The 22,756-nt window shown below is 38.5% G+C and overlaps 1 protein-coding gene across 1 annotated transcript; it reads right to left on the bottom strand.

Moving 5' to 3' along the window:
• Positions 1-9,576: 9,576 nt before the first annotated feature.
• On the bottom strand, positions 9,577-14,311 carry LOC144196055 (insulin gene enhancer protein isl-1). Its single transcript, XM_077716038.1, has 6 exons — positions 14,180-14,311; positions 13,830-14,019; positions 13,407-13,666; positions 12,212-12,495; positions 11,864-12,031; positions 9,577-10,908 (listed from the first exon to the last, which is right to left on the bottom strand). Exons 1-6 carry the CDS (start codon positions 14,205-14,207, stop codon positions 10,792-10,794), a joined length of 1,047 nt encoding a protein of 348 aa, XP_077572164.1. The 5' UTR covers positions 14,208-14,311; the 3' UTR covers positions 9,577-10,791.
• Between the last annotated feature and the right edge of the window lie 8,445 nt (positions 14,312-22,756).

Below are 22,756 nucleotides of genomic sequence, written 5' to 3'. Positions count from 1 at the left end.
TCAAAGGAGAAGACTAAAAAAGACACTATTTGATCTTACGAGACCTCTTGGTGGGCATTTCATAAAGTTCTCGCATGGATAAGCATTTTCTGGACTTAGATTGGATTGTTAAATCGTAATCCTTCAATAATTGCCACTGCCCATATGTCTACCAAGTGTACAGAAAAAAATTGTGTTGGTCATATATACAGTTTGTATATTTTCCAGACAGACATCTTAAAACATGGCTTAACGTCTCAAGGTGTGTCATTTTTGTTTCATTATGGATACCAGCAAAATTGAGAGAAAATGAATAAGCTGTTCTAAAAGTTGTGTGCACCAAAGCGATTCATGGGACAAAAAAAGTGTGTATTGATTAAATTGTTAAGTAAATCTACCATTATTTCTCTGTGAGTTTGTAGCATTCCAATTAGTGGTGCATCAGCTGTCTTTGTGCCTCTCATCTATCTTTTTTTATTTTTTATGGGGGCTTGGAAGTGTTCTAAAAGGTTCCCAAGTGCAGTTTTAAACAGGCACAGACCAACCACTCCTTTTACCCATACTTTAGCAGTCAACACTGTTATGAAGAGGGGTTGAAGCACAGAAAAGAACATGAATATACCAGGTGGCACTACACTTGAAAACCTCATTATGTTTTCAGGGACAAAAAGAAGGACAATGTGAAGACAGGATGGCAAAGAAAATCGTATTCCACACTTCTTTTCACCTCGAGAGGACTTTTTTTTAACTGTAGCCAAAAAGACAAGAACAACAAGACATTTGGTCTGTCACGTCAAACTTGAGTCATCCTTCTGTTATATTCATTCATTGTCTCCAATAGCATTCACCGTGTATATTCTAGTCCATATTTCGATATTTGAATTCTGAGAGCATGCAGCGGACTTGCAACAATACGTTTTTTTGTGGCTATTCACACCAATCAATTACAACTTGCATCTTTTCGCAAATGTACAAGCAACAGTGTAGGGTGCGATTGAAAAATGTCATTGTAAAATATCCCCTCCTTCCCCGCAGCAAAAGGTGGCCTCCACTTTGTGACAAACAATGCTCATTTAAAACACAAAAGAAAATGCTGGTATTCAGACTACAGCTGCCCTCTTTCACAACTATATTCAAAGGCCACTTTTTGTTGTCCCGCACAGGTTTTTCCCGACAGAGGTAAAAACCAAGCTGGCTCCCATTCTTTTCTTAGGGAGGGGTAAGGGTCTTCCTGTTGTATTTAAAGAGGCAAAGCCTTTTTCCACTCGAGGACACGTTAGAGGTGCACGGCTGGCTTTGTCCGGAGACAGTTGCTGGTAAAAATGCAGGGTGAATTGAAAGTGGGAAAACATCGTGCTGGTGGTACAATTGTCCCAAATGTGCTTATGAATGATTCTTTCACAATACGGACAAAGTCACCTGCTTATTTTCGGGTAGGTTTGCGCTTCCACTCAACCACTATAGCACCAAGTAACACTTCAAATGCTAGAAAAAAATCAAATTGAACTAAAAAAAATGGCTAGTGAGACGATTTGATGATATTTTTTAATCAAGTGTTTAATGCTTTAAAGAGATTGGTTTGATAGAAAATATTGAAGCCTGAGAATTGTTTTATTAAGAAGTGGAAATTTGGACCATTGGATGTAAAGTTCAACAAGGTTTTGATTATCCATTGATCAAAATAGTTGAAAATTAATTTTATAATTTTGATTTTGATGAACTCATGTTTTTTGTCAGTTTATAGGTGGTAATTTGATCAGTTCATTCAGACAACATGCAGGGCAACATTACGTAAATTTCTTATAGGAACTGTTTTTGTTTGTTTGATTTTTTTGGTGTAAAATATTAAATATGTCAAGAACATTGTTCATCTGCCAATAGTCTTTCCCGAGCAGTGATCCTGTCTCCTATGTCGCAAACACAATCAGACTGATAATACCGATGAGTGACGGACAATCGGCTGCACTGGACATTACCCAGGACTGCCAGTCAAAGTATTCACAAACAGAATACAATAACAACATTTTCAAGGTGCTATGAATGTTTTTTTTTTTGTTAAAAAGTGTGCTTTATCTTTAAATTGAAATTTGGACCTCTCAGCCTCTTCATAAGAAGGACTTTGTATGCATTTTCAAACCAAAATGTCTTGAGAAACTACAGATTGACATTTCCAAGTGAGGACCAAACAACATCCTCATTGCTATAGCCTAAGAAATTTGACGTGAGCAAGGGCACACTATCTGAAACATCTGGCATTTAAAAATGGTTGTTTACGGCAATTTTCCCAACTTGTCTTTTGTTGGTGTTTTTCACCATTATTGCATAGCACAAAATATAAATTCAGTGGTCATGGTTGTTGTTGTTTTTGTTTAGTTTTTTTCCTCTAACATTCTTATACAAGACCCTTTCTGCTATGATGCACTTGATCAAAAACATGTCCTTGAAATAAATTAGTAAGGTTTGGATCTAACAGGCAAGTTGAGGAGACTGAAGAGAAAATCAGAGGCTACCTCGAAAGCACAAATTGAATAAAAACTGAAGTACCAGTTGGTCATTTCATGTTCCTCGAGGGCCGCCTCGCTTGAGGGAATTGATGGCAGGAGGTGATTTGTGCATGTGAGGGTGGAGGGGGGGCTAAAATGATCACTGCTGAAAGAGATATGGCAACACTATATGGATCAATAGCCTTGTTCCATTGTTCTACCCTGGCAACAGTACTTAAGAAAATCGTATGTTTTATTTGAAATTATTCTAGAAGACCCTTATGTCGTTATTAATACTATCACGCAAAATATTTCAATAATGCATGTTTTTCCTGGTGAAATTTGGAATATTATCATGTTAGGAGTAATTTCTGTCATGAAATGACGCAACTACAAAGGAGGGAACCAATTATAAGTCGCAATGCTCCCTGCATTTTATTATTTGTGAATTCAGTGAATCAGTGTTATCAGTTGTATCGCTTGACTCAAATTATACACTCGACCATTTCAGTTCAGTCCATGGAATTTAATCTTTCATTTCAGGAGAACAAAGAATGGTATTCAAATGATCCCAACTGAGTTACACATTGGACATGCTTATCTACATATAAATAGCAGAAAATACAAGTGATTCCCTCAAATACATTTCAAGTACAGGTGAAAAGTGCTACATGCCATTTTCTGTGACTTTTCTGAATTTACTTGTCATTTCCAGTCTGGAATACCATTTTCAAATGCCTGTGGATACCCATATCCATCAAAAGTCAAATTGCAGACAATGGGCATATTATGTTATTAACCTGCATGCAGTGAATAAATGCTCAACTGACATTCAAGTCCTTTCTAGGGTGGAATTTTTTTCCCCACTTTCTTTATCGATCAAGCTTTTCCACATAAAAATAGCATATTTTTCCCAACTGAAAAAGAAAAAAAAACATTTTATTCCTACGTAGACCTTCAGCAAATGGTTATTTTGTGTCGGCAATTGTTGGGTCTAATACAGCTGCAGCGTATAGTACTACCACATTTTAATGTTTTCTAACAACATTGTGATAAACATTTTATTAAATAATCAGCTGCTGTAAACAAAGTATATTATTAACAACACACCCATTTTCTCATTTGATTGCAAGTTTTCTTCCCAGCATGTCAGTTATTATCCCACTGTGAACATTTGGTTATCCCGTGTGTTCTTTTAAGAATTTAATTAAAAGGCTTTTATTCAACTTTTTTTTAAAACGTCAATATTATTAAATCAAGGTAAGCCTTGAAATACTTTACTCAACCTGACGCATATTCATTCATTTTCCGAGCTGCTTATCCTCACGAGGGTCTATGGGTTTCAGGCTGAATTGGTTATCAGCCAATCGCAGGGCACAATGAGACCCATACCTACAGGCAATTTGGAGTGTTCAATCAGCCTTCTCACAAATTTTTCTGGAATGTGGGAGGAAACCAGACTACCTGGAGAAAATTTACACAGGCATAGGAAGAATGTCTTTATTTTCTGGACCGCTTTACCCTCACAAAAACATGTTATGGCTGCCACAATGAATCACTTTGCTGGCATCAACATTTTATTTGTTGGCTCCTCATCTAAGCGGGGGGTGGCAGACATGTTTCACCCCAGACGGAGCACGAACCCGCATCGCCACCATGTCGCCAGTGAGCGGTCGACCTTCGCTGGCCACTGAGCTAAAAGCCTGGGCTGGAAACTCAAGGTCTCTGTGAAGGTTACAGGGAGTGAGGTTTCTCCAAACATATTCTTTCGCATTGCAAGCTGGCATCCATTGGACATGAATACAAAGGTTGTGTTAAATTCTCTAAAACGTTGAATTAGTATTGCAGCAATGATTTACTATTACATTCTTTACGACTACGGACTCTTTCCAAGTAACGCAATACCGCCGATCCACGAACGGAGAGGGAAGCTGTAGATTTCACAATTGAGTCTCTGAATCAAATATAGGCCTGCCAAAGCTGAGCTCAGCTTTCTCATGAAAAAAGAAATTGAAAAAATTGCTACAAATTTCTGGCGTGTTTTTAAAGGTGAACATTAAAGTGAGAAGCCCAAAATAGAAAGTTAACAGCTCGTATGGCTCAACCACTGACAAGCAGAGGATAAGAGACCATGCTACAATCTGCCTATGTTCTATCTGGGTTCTGAAACAGGCTCCTAAAAGTGGAAAACAACAACTTCAAGGGAGGTCCTAAGAGGATATGAAGTGGATGCTATCTGCTTTGGACACAGTTCTTTAAGTATGCTATGATACTCCATGCAAAGACAGTATTCTTACTGTACGGTTCCTTATGCCATTGAAGACGACAGAAAAATTTGCATATAACTGCATTATATTTGTAAGAAAAGTTGTGTACGTAATTATGGAAACTGTTTTTTTACAGAACAAGTGAAAACATGGATAAAGAAGTATTATAAAAGTATATAAGTCAGTGTCTAACTCATGACTCCTGACTCGTTTTCACATTTGTTTCCAGTTGTCTGCAAAGACACTTTAACAGAGAAACGGGTGTGCGCGACTACATCGATGAGCCTCCAATAATGTTCCATTATACGTTCTTCTCTGTAGTCACTTTTTCTTCTTCTTCTTCCCTTCATATAATGGTGCATCAAATCCAATACTGCAATAACTGTCTTTCTTGTTAGCCAGGTTAGCATAAGAGGGGCCAAGTCCCACGAGCTTTGGCTTCACATAGTTATTGTATTTACTCCAGACCAGTGGTGCCTAAGTGCTGTACAGAAGCATATGGCCAGACTCGCGGCAGCCCAATTACAGGCATTATCTCATTCAGTATTGTAAGGGGCTGTTGTGCTATCTTCCATTTATTTAATTAGGCTTTTCACTTACAAAAGCCCAGTTACAGCTGCAAATGCAACATATGTGTTGGGTAGAAGGCGGATGGATTCCGAGTGCTCGGTGTGTTTTAACATATTGCCAGGCTTTTGTATCGACAGCAATTTGTCAAAAATGAGCCGGACAAATGAATATTTTCTAGCACTAATCAAAGCAAAATGCAAAAACATTCTTTACATGGCTAGGCCTCGATCTGTTCCCATTTAACTTGATGGCTCAAAAGAGCCTCCTATTCCTGGCTCCCACTCCACTTGATCACCTCATTTGCATTTTATATTGGTAAATCAAATTAAGCACCCATGGCTTTTAACATGATTGACTGTGCCCCGAGCCGTTCGTTTGGCTGGGATTTTTTTTTTCTCCTCCTCGATGGTGGAATATAAAACCAATTTTAATGGGTAGAACAGTGAGTCTGGCTTCAATTGCATTCAGCATTTCACATTCACTCAACTAATTGAAAAGATTTTCCCCCATGCCAGTGTGCAAAAGGAATGAGCTAGAGTAAAAAAATAGAAAAAATAGAAAAAACTCTACTTTCAGCTTTTTGCCTGTCAGGTTCTTGACTATGAGTCACTCAAGTGATTTGTTTGGCAGGGTTTTTTTTATTTTATTTTATGTTGGAAGCCCTTCTTGAAGCATCACACTTGTTTTTATCCAGGCAAGCAGTCTCCAATACATCAGGAGTGCTGAATGTGTGAGACTAAATTGATGTTTTTAACATTTTATTTATTTTCTTTTTTGTTCTCTTACCATTTGATGTATTTTGCTTCCATTTTCATGTTTACTTCCATCTCATGCAGGTAGCACAAAATGGTTAACTTAAGCTTAATCAGTAATCTTTTAAATAGGGAATCAATGTCTTCATATTAATTATTTAGCTAAATTATACATAATGGATCAACTACGCTGACTTGTATTTGGTAAGATGTCCAACTACTGTAGTTAAGCATTTCATTGGCATCAGTAGAACATAATCCACACCTTACATACTTGGGTATTCTATTCATACATATTCTAATTGCGGCCAATGCTGGTGGCCACCCACCTTCCTGGAAATAAGTATTTCATACACTAAGTAGGACTCATTTTAATATTTCTAAGGTCACGTTAGGACAGTTTTCAAATAATGACTTTGTTTTCAAATAGAACAATTCCTTATGTAGCCCAAAGCCACCATCATTTATGTTAAAAAAAAAAAATAATAATAATAAAAAAGAGTAACACACAACTGAACAATAATGGAATGTTGGTAGACAATATTTTTTTAATGTATGAACCCTGGTTAAAGGCATCAATTTAATAATATTATATATTAGACTAATCATTTTGCAGCAATACATTTTGGGGAAATAAAACAATATTGATATTGAAGACGATTGTTGCTATTATTTGACAACTCGATAATAGTTTCTGATTCCAATCCACAGTTGTACGTGCAAATGTGTTTTAAAATTGAAATGAAAGTTACACTACTTGACAGTGTAGGATCGGGGTGAAGAGAAAATACTGTTCTTTGGGGAATATTCCCACTGAGAATAATAGGTGCAGCACAGTGCCGGCACCAGGCGCTTCCCTGGAACGTGACAGTCAGCTTAATTGCAGCTTTTAGGATCATTACTGCTCCCATGTGAATGTCAAAATGGACAAGGCTAGCGGGCCTTTGACAAACAGGCAACCACCTCCCGCCACCCTGCAGTCACAAGGAGAGGTCCCGCATCCAAGAGAAAAATACACACCTTTTCTTCACATCCCGAAGAGGAGAATACAACGGTATTCTTTTCCATTACACATGAGTACACACAGCTAAAATAGAAAAGCAACTGTGGAATAGTTTACATCAGGGGTTTCAAACTTAGTTTGGTCCGCCGGTCATATTCATGCCAACTCGATTTTATGTGGGCCAGAACATACAAACATGGACAGACCTGGATTTGAACCCGAGTCTCCCCACTGTGAGGCTGACGTGCTAACCACTCATCCGGTAACTCAATTTTTGGTAAATAAGACATTAATTGGCATGTTTCAAACACACAAAAAATGAAGACTGAATCGTGCCGCACTCAGGCCTCGCTCTTCCACCTCCAACCTTTGTACCTCAAGTTGTCATGGCTGCGAATGCCTCATGACAGATTTGCTAGTTAAGGAGCCCATTCATTATTTGAGAGGAGAAGCTTGCATCCAACTCAACAGCTGGAGAAAAGTGGCTCTTGAAGAGCTTTGGCCTCATCCCTACAATCATCAAATGAGGTCTTCCATTGAGCATTATTGCTCACAATGTGGAATACAATGTCAAATTGTCTTTTACAAAAAGCCTATCTAAAGTCTTTGGTTGCCATCCTCCTGTCATTTTATGCTTTGACTTTTTTCACAAGTCTGTATTTTCTAAAAGATGACTTCCCTGTTGTGACTTTGTTTCTTTGATTGCAAGAGCTCTTTCCCAATTCAACTTGTTTTTCATCTTTCATGGTTTTTGCGTTTTTGCTGATTTTGTGGTGCACAGCAAAGCGTTTAATCATTGAAAATTATAATTATTGATTTAAAAGGGAGTAACTCGGGGGAATATAATATACAACAATAATCTTCATTTTAATTTAAACAAAGAGTGGAATTGAACTCAGTCCTGATTAGAACTTGTTCCAACATCAGTATCTGTACCAATGTTCATGCCACTGAACCAGAGTGGCTTCTGCATTTAAACGTGTGGAAGTTATATTTATCCTTTTCATCATCTCAATAAACAAATTGAAAATTACATATACTGGAATTGAACTCACTCCTGATCTGAACTTGAGCATCCTAAGTTCTGACCATATGTCTTTGCCACTTGACCACAGTGACTACTGAGTTGAGAAGATTGGAAGTTAAATTTATCCTTTTCATCACCTCAAAAAGCCTTCCTATACATGGTCACTTTTTTCATAAAGTACAGGGCTTACCGTACATGTTCATTATTTGGATGAAAAAGTCTTACTCTACATGTAGGAGCTACTCATCTCCACCAGTTACATATGTGCATTCCCTGAATCTTACTTCAGTGTAAAATAAAATATGATTTCTTTCTTCCAAAATCAAGATGTATACATTCCGCGCATCACGGATTGCCAAAGCAATGTCTCGTGAACGTTTGCCATCACTGATGGTCAAGTTGGATATGTTATCGTGAATAGACATGACGAGTCCCAGGTTAAGAACGACTCCTATAAGGTTTTTGCATTGGTTGCCCCATAATTAGTTGCATTACATGAAGCCAATTGTTATTGATGTCCAATCATCAATATAATTTAAAAAATGTATTTAGTAAAGATCCGATTAGTTAACTGCTAGCGAGACAGACAAGCATCCTCCTCTCATCTCATTTTCTGACCCGCTTTATCCTCCATGGGGTCATGGGGGGTGCTGGAGCCTATCCCAGCTGACTCCAGGCCCGAAGCGGGAGAATTGGTGGCCAGCCGATAGCAGAGACAAACATCCTGATTCTACAATTCACTCAAATTTTACATCAAAGTCATTATACTGTGAAAATGGGTCAACAATGTGTCTACAATGATTAAACCTGTGGCAAATAATTTATTCCCCCCGGGAGAAAATACCTCTAACAATGACCAAAAAAAAAAAAAAAAAAAACACACACACACATGCTTTAAAATGCAGGCTTTATGCATGGTTATCAAATCTGGTCAATGTCAGGAAAAACTTGCAAGCTGCTCACTGAGGACCTAAATTTGAATTATTAACCTCTTAGGCAGTGTGTGTATGGGGGTTATATTGAAACACACACACACACACACACACACACATACACATACACACATACATACACCATACTTTACATTGTATGCTGTTCATTTTTGGTGATTAATTTTATTCAATTTTTTTTATCATAGTGTTACTAATAAAGCATTTTTTCAAGTCACTTGCATAGTTTTGTTTTTCTATTAACAATATACTTTTAAAAGCCTTATCGTAGAAAGCTTTAGGGTCAACTTTACAAGTTGATTTGTAAAGGCCTACTAATTAAAAAGCTTTTTAAATGTAACATCAAGATTTTTTTGTAAGTTATAAGACCTGATGGACCTTAACGTTGTCATTAAATTATATATTTTTTGAATGAAGAATTTTGTGATACAACCCATGAGAAAACATACATTTTAATGAAGTGGACAACACAGTGACCGTTATTAGATATCCTCTATGTTTGGAAATGATTAAAATAAAAATAATAAAGTCATTCATACCACCAGTCAATTTATCTGTGATTTTTCCTTATATAATTTAATTCAAGTTAACGCATGTCTGAAAATGATTCTTTGAAAAACAATGACCAAAGTGACAAGGAATTTACAATTGGCATTATTGTCTTTGCGTCCATTCAATCAATATAAATAACATGGAGGGAGGGATGAGGGTAGAAGCATTGACAAAACACAGATAATGAAGTGTCCAAAATAAGTGAGTCATGATGAAAAACAGACGTGTCGTTTTAAGTTTAAGGCAAAGAGATCAGTGCCCAAATTCATACGTTTATTTTAACAGCACCCCCTCACAAAATCAAAATAACAATAACACTTTTGTCTTCAAAAGTAGTTTTTCCCTATAGTACTGTTAAATAACGACACCCCCAAAAATGCGTGGCATTTGCATGAGTGGATTTGGTCAAAACTCCACATTTCCCAATCAATAAATACAATTAGCATAACCGAAATAAATAAAACATGTATATTTCAAATTCATAAATAAACATTCTAATCCGTGGCCTCTTTGTCAAAAACAAGAAAAGTTTCAATTCTGATTATGGCGAGATGATGCATTCTGCATATTTTGGACAATACATATATTAATAATAATTAATTAAAATAAAAAAGACACCAAACGTCCTTTTACTTCAATGAAGAAAATGACAAAAAAAATGTGGCCATATTGTCGACAATAAATAATAAATTATTTTTTTCCACGGAAACAAAGAGCTAATGTATATGCATACATACACATATTCGGAAAAGAAAAGCAAAAAAAAGAGGTATACCTTGTTGAAAATGCTTTTGTACTTCAAGAGTCAAATCGTCGAATTAAATGAAGAAAAACCCTGGCCGATTTTCCTTGTGAGGGGACTGACAATTTAACGATTTTAAGAAGAAAAAAATGCAATCGGGGAAAAAATGCAATTCAGATGGAGTTCGTCCCTTGTTCACTGGTCCAAAATCTGAACGAAGCCCGTTTGGAGTCTTGACTTTTGGCAAAAAAATAAATAAATAAACAAGAAAAACAAGCAGCATCCACTGGAGTGCTGCAAAACGTCGTTCTTTTGCGTGGATTTAAGAAGTAGGTGATGATGGTAAAATCCCATGATTGTCTTCACAGTGTCAAAAATGAAAAAAAAAACGGTGCAGTCCGGAGGTGAAGAGATGAACGTGAGGAGCGTCAGTCCGTCCAAAGAAGAAGAAAAAAAAGAAGAAGTCTCAGGCCTCGATCGGGCTGGAAACCATGCTGTTCGGTGTGTCTGGAAGCTGAGATGACATGGACGCTACCTCGCTGCCGGTGGAGTTGGAGCCTGGACCTCCCTCCGAAAAACTAACCTGCAAAAGAAAAAAGCGACGGTCAGCGTTCAGTTATATATGAATAATCATCAATTTTTAAAAATTGCCATACTTTTTTTTTAATTACAAGGCTGCCAGCGTCTTAAAATGGGTAGTAATGAGGAAGGGAAAAGTTTGGATCTGGCAACCACTGCTGAAATTATGGCAATAAGGTTGATTAGAAATATTTGGGATAAAAGGCTGGTCATTGAAGAAGGAAAAAGTTAGGATATGAAGACTACTGATGAAATTGTAGCAATAGTTAGGGGGAAATGGAATGAATGTTAATGTTGATTAGAAATATTTTGGAGAAAATGGTGATCACTGAGGAAGGACAGTGGTTGGATTTGGCAACCACTGCTGAAATTATGGCAATAATGTTGATTAGAAATATTTGGGATGAAATGGTGATTACTGAGGAAGGAAAAGGTTTGGATATGGAAACCATTGTTAAAATTGTGGCAATAACTTTAGGAAAAATGTCATTCATGGAAATGTTGATTAGACATATTTTGGATAAACTGTTCATTTGATTTTCATTTAGAGTACTTGTCATATTTTGATATTTCTGGATCTAACGTTGATCTAAGAAAAGTTAACTTTTTCACCAATGGACACTTTTAAGGTTATTATTGATTTAAGGGTTATCAATTTATTTTGCTCGAGGTGTAGAGAACAGCTGATAATTAAAGGAAATAACAGAATAAAACCCTGAGCTGAATCAAAGATGTGTAATTATCTTCAATTGTTTTATTTTATGGGGGCGTCATTAAAAAAAGAACCAATATAACCTATATAAAATTTATAGATGAAAAATTACTTTGAATAACCTCTAATTTTAGAGGCCTTTATTTCAACATGTTAAAATTCTGCCACTAACTCCAATATTAGGGAAAAATTAATTATGAAAAAAAAATGTCAAAAAGGCTCCATAAAGAAACGTCAAGCCACGCACCAGTTGCTGAAAAGCGGGCTGGTCGATGTCGCTCTGCAGAGCAAAATCGCTGAGGACCTTCCAGGGCGGCTGGTAGCTCTGCACCTCCACCGGGTTGGCCTGGATGCCCCCGTCGTGCCGCTCGGGACTAGCCGCCACCATCGGGGTGCCCGTCATCCCTTGAATGTTCTGCAACAATTAGCCAAGCTCAGCGGGAGGAGTTCCACAGGGTGTGGTAAAAGGCTCATCCAATTGTATGTGTGTGTGTGTGTGTACGAGGGGTGTGGGAAATTCATCACCCGTCAGTCAAAACAATCAATAAACACACAAACAAATGGAGTCAGCGTGGGTGGATGGAGAGCATCTTACCGTTTTGTCATTGGGCTGCTGTTGCTGAAGCTGCTTCATGAGGATGCTCCTCTTCTTGTCTTTGCAGCGCTTGTTCTGGAACCACACCCGGATGACGCGCGGGCTCAGGCCAGTCATCTCCACCAGCTGCTCCTTCATCAGGGCGTCGGGCCTCGGGTTGGCGTTGTAGCAAGTTCGCAAAGTGTGGAGCTGCTTCTCGTTTAGAACCGTCCGCACCCGGGTGGTCTTCTCGGGCTGTTTGTGGATGTGGGGTCGAAGGGCAGACTGCCGGGCGGAGATGGGTTCTGTTCCAGGAAGACACGGAAGAACCCGTCAGTTCAAATGCTTTCCATTTAACACAATTGCTGACTTTAAACTTTAAAGGAAGTGTTTGCTACTTGGGGGAATTGATACCCACACGGCCCTCTCCCCCAAAGAGATTATTAGAGCCAATGAAATAATGTACTTTTTTCATTGAACAGTTGGTTTTGGAGAAAACATAATTTTAGTTGATACTGATCACACTAGGGTTCATGCAAACACATTTTGGGCTTTTAAACTGTTATTTCACTCACTCAATTTAGCCTTGCAACTAAAATGCAACATCAGTGACACATTGATCTTGATGAAATTTCAAGTTGGGTTCAAAATAAAGCCATTTGTTTTTTTTTTATGATTTTCATCAGGTTATCTTAATAAAGGGGTTCGAAATAATCACTGATGCTTTTAGAGGTCAAAATGTCATTTTAGTTGAAGGCTTGAACATTTCAACTCCTGACTACAGAGTTGTCAGTCATACACTGTCATTTTTTTATTCATGTGGAAATTGTTTATCTTTTTTATTGAAAACATTTTTTGGCATCTGGCCTAATTTAGGTGCAACCTACCATGTAATAATGTATATAAGATAAATAATTCAATACCAGCAATCCACAGATCCCAATTAAGCTTTAGAGTGTCCTACAACTTATCAAAAAATGCATTTTGGGTGAGATAGAGCAAAGTCATCTATTTGCAGATTTTACTCTAAAAACATTTTTTTTACATATTTTCAAATATGTATTTTAATCACCTTAACCTTCTAGTGTAATTGAGATTATTTTGATTGTTGAATGGATGAACAATAGCTTTGTTTTTTCCTCCCTTCCCAAATATATATTTTTTCTAATTGTGAAATAAAATGATAGAATGTAGTTGATGTGGGTGCAAATGTTACCTGCCATTTGCAGCGGCCTGGCAGGGTGCAGCGGACTGAGTGGGTCTCCGTGTGCCAGCGTGGCCCGCTCCACCACGTCGTGGTCGGCCCGGCAGAAAAGGCCGTCCTCGCGCAAGGCGAACTCATCTCCCGGTATGAGCTGCCGGCTGCAGGCCACGCAGCGGAAACATTCGATGTGGTACACTTTGGATCGGGCCCTCATCACAAAATCGTTCTTGCTGAAACCGATGTTGCACTTTGCGCATTTAATCCCATATAACCTGCGGGATAAATCAAATCAACTTTATTATTATTATTCTTTTTTTTTTGCATAAGCATTCTAATTTAAGATGATTGAAATAACTTTCGTTGCACATTTTTGTTCCTCATTTTCGCAGAAAATGAATGAGTTGCAATAAGGAATTATTGCACGGTGTTCCATACCTGATATAATCCCGTTTACAGTACGTTTTTCCATCCCGGACGAAACACGTGCACGATTCGTCCAAGTATTGACTGCACTCGGCGCATTTGAGACAGGCGGCATGCCACTCCAGATCCGGGGAGACCCGCAGGATATACTGGTCGTGGATCTGGTTTCCACAGCCCACACACAGAGACACCAGCCGTTTTTCTAGAAGACCATGATGATTATGATAAATTATTCAGCCTTAGTATAAGAAATGGTTATTATCCAAACTCACCAATACATATATATTTTAAAAAACTGCAATATGAACTTAGAAACTGTCAAATCAGCATAATTAAGAAATAACAGAGCTGAAGCAACTTACTTTTCGGTGGATCCCCCATGTCTCCCATGGTGATAAAGTAAGGCGATGGAAGGTCCACTGTCAAGCTGGCTGCAACGCCTGCACGCCTTGATGTGTCTTCTGCTGTCGGGGCAAGGGGGGGCTCCGAGAGGGTGTGTGGTGTGTGTGTGTGCGTGTGTGTGCGTGTGACTGTGTGTCTGTGTGAAACCCTCATGCTGGTGGGACTGACGTAGGACGACAGCACGTCATCTGCATGCCCAGCTGATTGGCCCTGCAAAATGTACCCCCCACCCATTCTGCCTCCCCAAACACACACACTTCTCCAATACCCCCACACCCCCCACCACAGTGGCACACTTATTGGTCTAAATAATGTGTTTGTCAGATTTTCTTATTTGGTGTGTAGCCTACACAAATGGGCCGAGGTTTATATGCAAGAGGAATTGGTCGTTTTTAGTCCTTTATTTTGTATTTTGAAGGGAAGATGATAGGCTCCAATATATTGTGATGGGCGATCACGCAGTGGACTTTGGCAAGTGACAGGCCTGTGACAAGCACGCACAGACAGACGCACGCACGCACGCACGCACTCGCGCGTGCGTGCCATTACAGAAAAACAAACACGCCCTCTTGTGTCGGTCACCTACTAAAACCAATAACATCTCAGCAGGAGAGCCATTCGGTCACTCTTTGCTCTTTTCACTTTTATTTACTCACCTAAAATTCAGAAAAGGGACTGATTGTTCCGGTATTTGTTTTTAATCAACACAAAAAGGGGACTGGGATGCCTCCCTCTTCCTTTAATATGTTTGTTAGAAAACAGTCTAAACCAAAACACAATTTTAATTGGAAATGAATATATTGACTTCAGGTCCTCCATGTCTAACAAATATTTAAAAGTTATGTACGATCATTTTGATGATTTTCTTCCAAATACATGATACCTAATGGAATATAAATGCTGAAAACAAGTGAGTTCTGAATCTCTGAGTTATATGGCCATATTCAATGATATTTTCCTAATCGCTGCAGGGCAATAAAAATTGGTCAGCGAGCTGGAGTTTACACCCATGCTAGAACATGAAGCTTCTCTTACAAATTTGTTGGATTGCACGCTTTCAATGACTATTAAGCCTATTAGAGAATAACAACTATGCTCAATAAAATATTTTTGAGTTGAGATTTTTTTTCTCACAAAATATCAAAAGACTTAACAGAACAAATATGCACACACGCACACTTATTGATTTGTTGATATAACAAATGTGATAGAAATACTCTTGACCACGACGTGTAAAAACGAAAAGTATAGATCCAGAATTGGAGGGGTGATACATGGGCCAAAAAGACGATTGTCATGCGGGACTCTCCAGTGATCATTACTAGAACCAGTGCTATTTATTTCAGATTACTCCATGTTGTCCAAAAAGTTCTGTGTTTAGGGATAACATCTGAGCTCAGCCCATACAAACTAACAGTGAAAAGTAAAGTAAAATTGGTACATGACTTACATAAAGAATGTGCTGAAATATCTCTCATTTTGAGTTTACTAAAAACTTCTATACCGCTCGTCATAATATGCATCCAAGACAAAGATAAAGATGCCGGGGCGCTGTACTTTACTTTTGTTTGGACTCCTCCACTCCCATGTGATGACATTTTCCCGCAGTCATGGCCCGAGGCTATGTTTGCCCTTGAGACTAAAGAAGACTGGCTGCCACCATCATGTTTAACTACCTCTGACACATCATCACCCTTATTGTGCTTCCCAATCTGACCACACGTACACAGAGCAGCAGCAGCAACAGCAGTCCAGGGCTGCAGTGCTGGAGTACCATCTGTCAGGCTGGTGTCAAGTGGCCCTTGTCTCCAGTGATTATGAAAGCTCCTGCTGCCTCAGGTGGTCCATAGACCAACTCACCCATCTTGGAAGGGCCAGGCCGGGCCATATGGTGGACACGAGGGGCACCCAGGGGAGGCAAAGGGGAGCGCTCCTCCCTTGCCATCGGACAAGACAGCCTGAAACCACCAGCCTGCCAATTGCTGTTCACTAAAGTGACCAAATCAAACCTGAATAGACAGAGAAGGTCTTTTCAGATACCATTCAGCACCTTTACAAGAGAGCAAAAGAACAAGCTTACTAAAGGCAGGGAGCCATGTGGCTCCATTTCTCACGGAGATCTTATTCTACTCGATAAACATGGCCAGACAAACAACTGACTTGAACCCTATTGAGATTTTTTCGGCCCAATGCAGTCTACACCCTGGACTGGTTGCTGTAATTGGACACCTTGCAGCCCTAATCTATGTAAAATTATTTCAACTCTTACTGTAGTTTGACCACTTCTTCTATTTATTAGTTTTTGAGTGATCTTTTGATAGTTTTTCCTGGTGGTCAGCTGAAATTTGCTTGACACCGTCACCCCTTTGAGTTGAAATACAATTCAAATACTACAACTATTTTTGGGAAAAATTGTGTTAGGAACATTTTTAATCACAAAACCTACAATGCAAATAATTGTTGGATTAATTTGGCTCTTACCTTAAAAAAATCTTCTTTTGTGGAACAAGTTCTTATTCAGTTTTCACCCTAGATTAGAAAAAGTAAAGATATTAAATAATGCATCATCTTATGAAGAATAACCTCTAACTGTCAATGTTCATTCTGATGTTTGCATGTCTTGACATTTTGCTTGATATGTGAATCAATATTTAATTACAGCAACAAGCAGTCATAGACTGTCAGCTTTCATGATTACATATGTGGCAAACAGAAGTAAAATCACTGCTATTCTTCTTGATTCAAAAACCAATACTTTTTGTCATCTAATCTATTTTGATCATCACTTAAGTGCAAACTATTTTGCCCTCAAATTTTTAGTTTGTCATGCTTCTTTAAAAAAAATGCGTATCGGTGTACTATACCTGTGTTTATTATTCGGGAATTGTGAGGTTTTTAATGATGTTTTAAGGGAAACATTTCAATTCATATTTATGGAGGTTATGTGGGTCAAAATTTTCACCATTAAACAATTCATCCTAATTTCATGCATTATTTTTCATAAATGTAAAATATTCTCATTCATCAAAGCTACATTGTTTTTGTTGGACTTTTTCAACATTACTAAAAAATGAGATCTTGTCATCTAAAATGTCTTAGGGTGTAAATTTCCATGATAATTGAATTGAATATTTTTCTTTGCGGTGAGCTAATATTTTGCTTTCCCACCAGATATTAATTCAAACCACGGTGGAAATGCCAGGAAATTATTAAACCATCCTTGTCCTCTCTGCTAATAACAGCATCACATCTTTCCAGTGACAGTGAAAAGCGATACTGTGAAAACTGTAATTAAATGTCTAATTGGCATATTTTAATAGAATAAAGTAAATTACCACAGTCCCATGAAATAATTGAACAACAAAGCAATTATGGTCTGTAGGCACCAGTCAGTGTGATAATTGCAGCTTGGCTCAGACTGACAGCAAATTAGACCGGGTGGAGCTGGAGACTACACTGTCTGTCCAATTAGAAGAAGAAAAAATGTGCCAAATTCTCAGTCTGTCTCTTATCCAACAGCACAATGGGAAAATTACATTTTTAACTGCACAACTTTACTTTTGTTAAAATATTTGGGAAAATAAAAGGTTGTGTGGTCAATTTTTGCAAGGGGGAACTTGAAGGTTCTGTTTTATGCTCTCTTGGCTTGATTTTGAAGAAAATGGATGTCATTCTTAGTCCTTTTGAATGATATTCTGCATAAATAAACTACAAGTACACATGTTTTAAGTCATTTTTGAAGGAGCTGCAACTTAATATAATATACAAGTGTTGTATTGTGATCACGGCATGTAAAAAGAGCAACAACAGACGACAATAACATTTCCCTCCATTAAAGATAATTAAACTCATTTACACAACCTTGTTAAATTTTATCATTTGTAAAATACGTCACTCACCCGACTGACTGATGCACATTTTTTTGCAGATATTCAGCTTTTCTGAAAGACTATCCCTGGAGATTTTAACAGTTCCTGTGAGATCTTTTTTGTGCATGTGACCAGACAAGACCTGCAAGAAGGGCAGATGTTTTCCAGACATTTTTGCCCACTTCTTTCACCTATTGGGACCTCTTTGAGAAAGCCTACACTTGTCCATCCACACAAAACCAGCCTATACCCTTTAAAGCAAAGGTGAGAACAAAGGTAATTGTATGTAACAAACCTTGTGATGTAGGTCATGATGCAAGTCATGGAAGGGTCACGCTAAGGGCATGATGGTATCACATATGGAATACTTGTGTTGAGTCATTTGTTTAGCTTGTGATCAAATCTTTATATGCTTTGTAAAAAAATAAGTTTTATTTGGGTGCCTGCCAACTTTTAACATATTGATATCGTACCCTCGGACCGTTTTAACTGGAAGTGGGAGGGATGCTGCCTTGCTCCTGGGTCGCTTGACTGTAGCCCGGGAAACAAATGAGTACTATCTACTGCCTTCTATTACCATTCTACTTCATTTCAATAAGAATAATTATTCGATCAGTGTAAATCTGGCTCAAAAACATGAATAAATAAACATTACTATTCCAAACAAGCATCTTCATTTATATATCTCCCTGCAATGGTCATCCCAGCAACAAAAGAGGTGATTATGGTCTAGTTGACTCTTAAAAACAGGCCGCCTGGTGAGCCACAGGCAGCAGTATCTTACAGACTGTTAGCACTAAATTTATAATGCAATATTTTTTGTCGTGCCATTTGTCATTGGAAGGGAGACACGGATTGTGGCTCGGGGCAGTGCATCTGTCCTAGAGGCTGCCATGAAACGGCTTAAAAGCCCTTCCAGCTGAGCCACATAGCAAACCCTGGAAAAGCATCACACCGCTGCTTCTACATACACAATTTCTTACCATCTCTCTATTACCAGCTTCTCACTCTCTCTCTCTTAGACTACTAGAGTTTCTTTCATGTTGCCCACAGGCAGTAACTCAACATGTTTCACTCCCAGTTCTCCAGTGCTCTTCTCCACAGGCAGTACAACCCTGTTGGTCGTCTAAATAAGCCACATGGAGATCCCATTGGGGGCACTACTCCCTCTCCCAACAATAAATGTGCACGTGCCACAAATTAAAATGAGGGGGAGGTTAGGGAATTGTCAGCCTTCAAATGACTGACATAAGTTACAAGCAAATTTTAATTAGCCAGGAGGAGTGGGTGATAATTCAGAGGGGCCTAGTTCTGTCAGGGGGCTTATCTATATTGTGTTTATTCATTGAGTAGGCATCTGGAGACTCTGGCGGGCCCCTGGATAAATTCTATCTAGGATAAAACGACTTGTACGCACCATGACGTGAAGGTCCTCCAACTGATATGAAGTGATGCTTATGAGCTGGAGTCTATTCCAGCTGCTGATTGACAAGTGTCATCAGTTGCTAATATATATGTATTCAAAAATGAGGATATACATGTCCAGTTTGCAACATGTTGTCACAACTTTTTTTAAAATCTATGTTTTCTCATCCATAAAAGGTGGGGATTTTGATTAGTTTAATCCAGTGCATCCATGTCATGAAACAATTGAGTAGGCATGTGTTACTACTGAAGAAAGTAATCAGGGTCATTAATATTTCAGACTTTGCCACGCCTTCCCGACTGTTATTCAATCTCAGCTCCTGTTTCACTCTGCATTTTATGTTTCCCATTATTTATTTACTGATGAAGAAGGTGGAAGGATATCCATGCATGGTGGGAGGTTGGACTTGAGGGGAAGGGCTTTTCTTGGAGGTGGAGATTGTTTAGTGGAGGGAAAAGCTTCTCCATTGCCTTCTATGGAAAGTATGTATATGTAATTCTGTGAGGTTAGATTAGAAAATATGCCATGATTATGGCGATAAACTCCATGTGGGTCGGGATGCAAATATAACATGCATCCCCTAATTTGAACATAAATGAAGTAAGTTCCTGTCTATCTCCAGGGAAATGGTGTATGCATATGTTCATACGTTCATATAAAATTTCTAATTTCTACTAAATGACTGTTATTTACTCATTCTTTAAAAATATAAAAATATATACCAACAGTTGGTCTGTGAAGATGTTTGGAATCTTTTGGTAATTTAAAGATATAAATTGACTTAGAGTAGGCACTCATCAACCAGTGTAGCATTTTTTTCCTGAGGAGTGGACTGACATTTAGAGAATAATAAGCAATGAAAAATTTCATACCTCAAAAGGTTGTGCATATAAATATTAAGTAAAGGCTGGGATCATTTTTGTCGCATTTTTATTGACAGCAGTTTCAGGTATGTTATTTAAATGTGTCTTTAGTTTTGATAACAATAGTTTTGTCCGATTTTGTCTGTATTTGTTATTTTTGATATTCTTTTACAGCATAAACCAACCTTAAATGCTGTTCGCTAACGACTAAAATAATATTTGAATTCCATGTCAACATTCATTTGCTTTGAAATGATATTGCAATATAAATGAAAGTTGAACAAAGTGAAATCAGTTCGATTATCATAAATTTCCCTAATGGAGTAATCCCTGTCAAACAAAAGACAAAATATGCAGGATAGTGTTACATTTTGTGCCTTTCATCCCAGGTTCCTAATTTTCATATAAAAGTCTTTCTTTTTTTTTGATAAAAGCACTCAGTGACTTGGCACACAATTCAATGCTTGTCATGAGTATTTCTGACTATGGATATAATTGAAATGCTTGAATTTACAACAACAATTGGCAAAATAAAATTCATTGTTCATTGTTTCAAGTAGTGTGCCCTGGCCTGCCGCTCATGTTATTATACATTCTGCTAATAAACCCAAGTAGCATGATGTAGTTTGAGAAATAAATTAGTAAGTGCCATTTGTCTTTACACAGAAAGTAATGCAGTTACTGTGTGCTCATTTTTACGAAATCTTTGGTGGGTTGCCATTCATATTCACAAATTTTCAGCCATGTTGGATCCTATTATATATATATTTTTTATTTCAAAAGCAACACAGGAAAATTAATACATATTTTTGTGTGAACATTGTCAACTGACGTGGTGGACAAGTGGATAGTGCGTTGGACTCACAGTTCTTGGGTAGAGGGTTTGATACCAGGTGGGTCCTCACTGTGAGGAGTTTGTATGTTCTTCCTTGATTTTTGAAACGTGAGGATCTCATGTACTGGAAGGAATATAAATGTGAGTTAGTATACAAAAATGCATTCCCCAAAACTATGCACCATGCCCTTTTTAATAATAAAGCAATCTAAAATGTCCATTTTGGTATTCTTTGGATTCCAAGCATCTCGCCATTTCACTTTTGTCAAGCGTTAACATTTTTTTTAAATGTGCAAATTGAAGTTGAACTTTTTACAATTTTGAAATAGGGCTTCAACTCCCCAAAAAGATAAGGGGCACTTACTAAACAGCTTAAAGCAGGGGTGGCCAAATCCAGTCCTCAAGAGCCCCTATCCAGCCTGTTTTCCATGTCTCCCTCCACCAACACACCTGAATCAAATAATCTGGATATGTATAAAAGTCCTGGACAGCTTGCTGATGAGTTGATCATTTGATTCAGCTGTGGTAGAGGAGGGCGATATGAAAAACAGACTGAATAGGGACTCTTGAGAACCAGACATGGCCACCCTTGGCTTAAAGTGTACAAATATGGGATGACTATTCAACTGTGCATGTTAGACCTGTTAAAAAAATATAGTTACTACTCTCCTGGTGCAAGTGAAAGCCCTGTTTAAGTCAATTAGGCAAGACTTAAAGGACGGAGAGCCTCAGATCCAGCCGGAATGGAAATTGATATGTGCCCAGTAAATAACGGGGTACCCCCGCCTCTCTGGTAACCCCTTCCAATCAAGGCCCGACCCACATCCCTCCTCCCACAAGGCTGGTGGCAGCATGAACCTTGAACTCTGACTTGACCTCGTCTACGCCCCCAGCCCTGCCTGCGTACTGTGTGCCACACTCCATCCCCTCCCCCTTAATTCTCCCTTGTGCTCAGGCAGTCGGCCTCTCTCTCTTTTTCAGAACCGCCGATGACACTTTAGGGCTCGGCGAAAGGCAGAAAAGCGAGAAGGGAAGGCACAAATGTTACTGTTACTTGCCGTGGCGGAAACAATTTGAAAATGAGTGATGCTTTTTGAGTCCCATGAGGCACTTATGTCTTCCTGGCTGTCCCCCGTGCTCTCTTACTCTATCTGCGGAGGAGGTGGGGGGAGATAACATAAAGGAACAAGCACAACAACAGCGGATTCTGAAAGAGCTAACCGGTGGGTGGATTAAGTATGTCATTGAATGGGGTTCTGTTGTAAATGACAGGGTGGGGTGGGTTTTCATCCCCATCTGGTCTTTTTAAAGAATACTTTGTGGTAATTACCCCCCAGACAGCATTGTGGAGCGCCCGAGCCCTCCGACCAGGTGCCTGCAAGTCCTGCTGAGTCCAGCCATTCAAAGGCACTGCGTGCTATCTTGTAGAAAATGGCCCCAAGGTCACCACCTGATTTTTTTTTCATCCTACCACATTACTGTTTTTCTTTTTTCTGTTGTTGTTGTTGTCGTTTTTGTTTCTTTTTAAACAGCTAAATAAAAAA

Source organism: Stigmatopora nigra, chromosome 4 (genome assembly GCF_051989575.1).
Source record: "Stigmatopora nigra isolate UIUO_SnigA chromosome 4, RoL_Snig_1.1, whole genome shotgun sequence".
Classification (NCBI taxonomy): domain Eukaryota; kingdom Metazoa; phylum Chordata; class Actinopteri; order Syngnathiformes; family Syngnathidae; genus Stigmatopora; species Stigmatopora nigra.
This window is presented reverse-complemented; position numbering and strand designations above follow the sequence as displayed.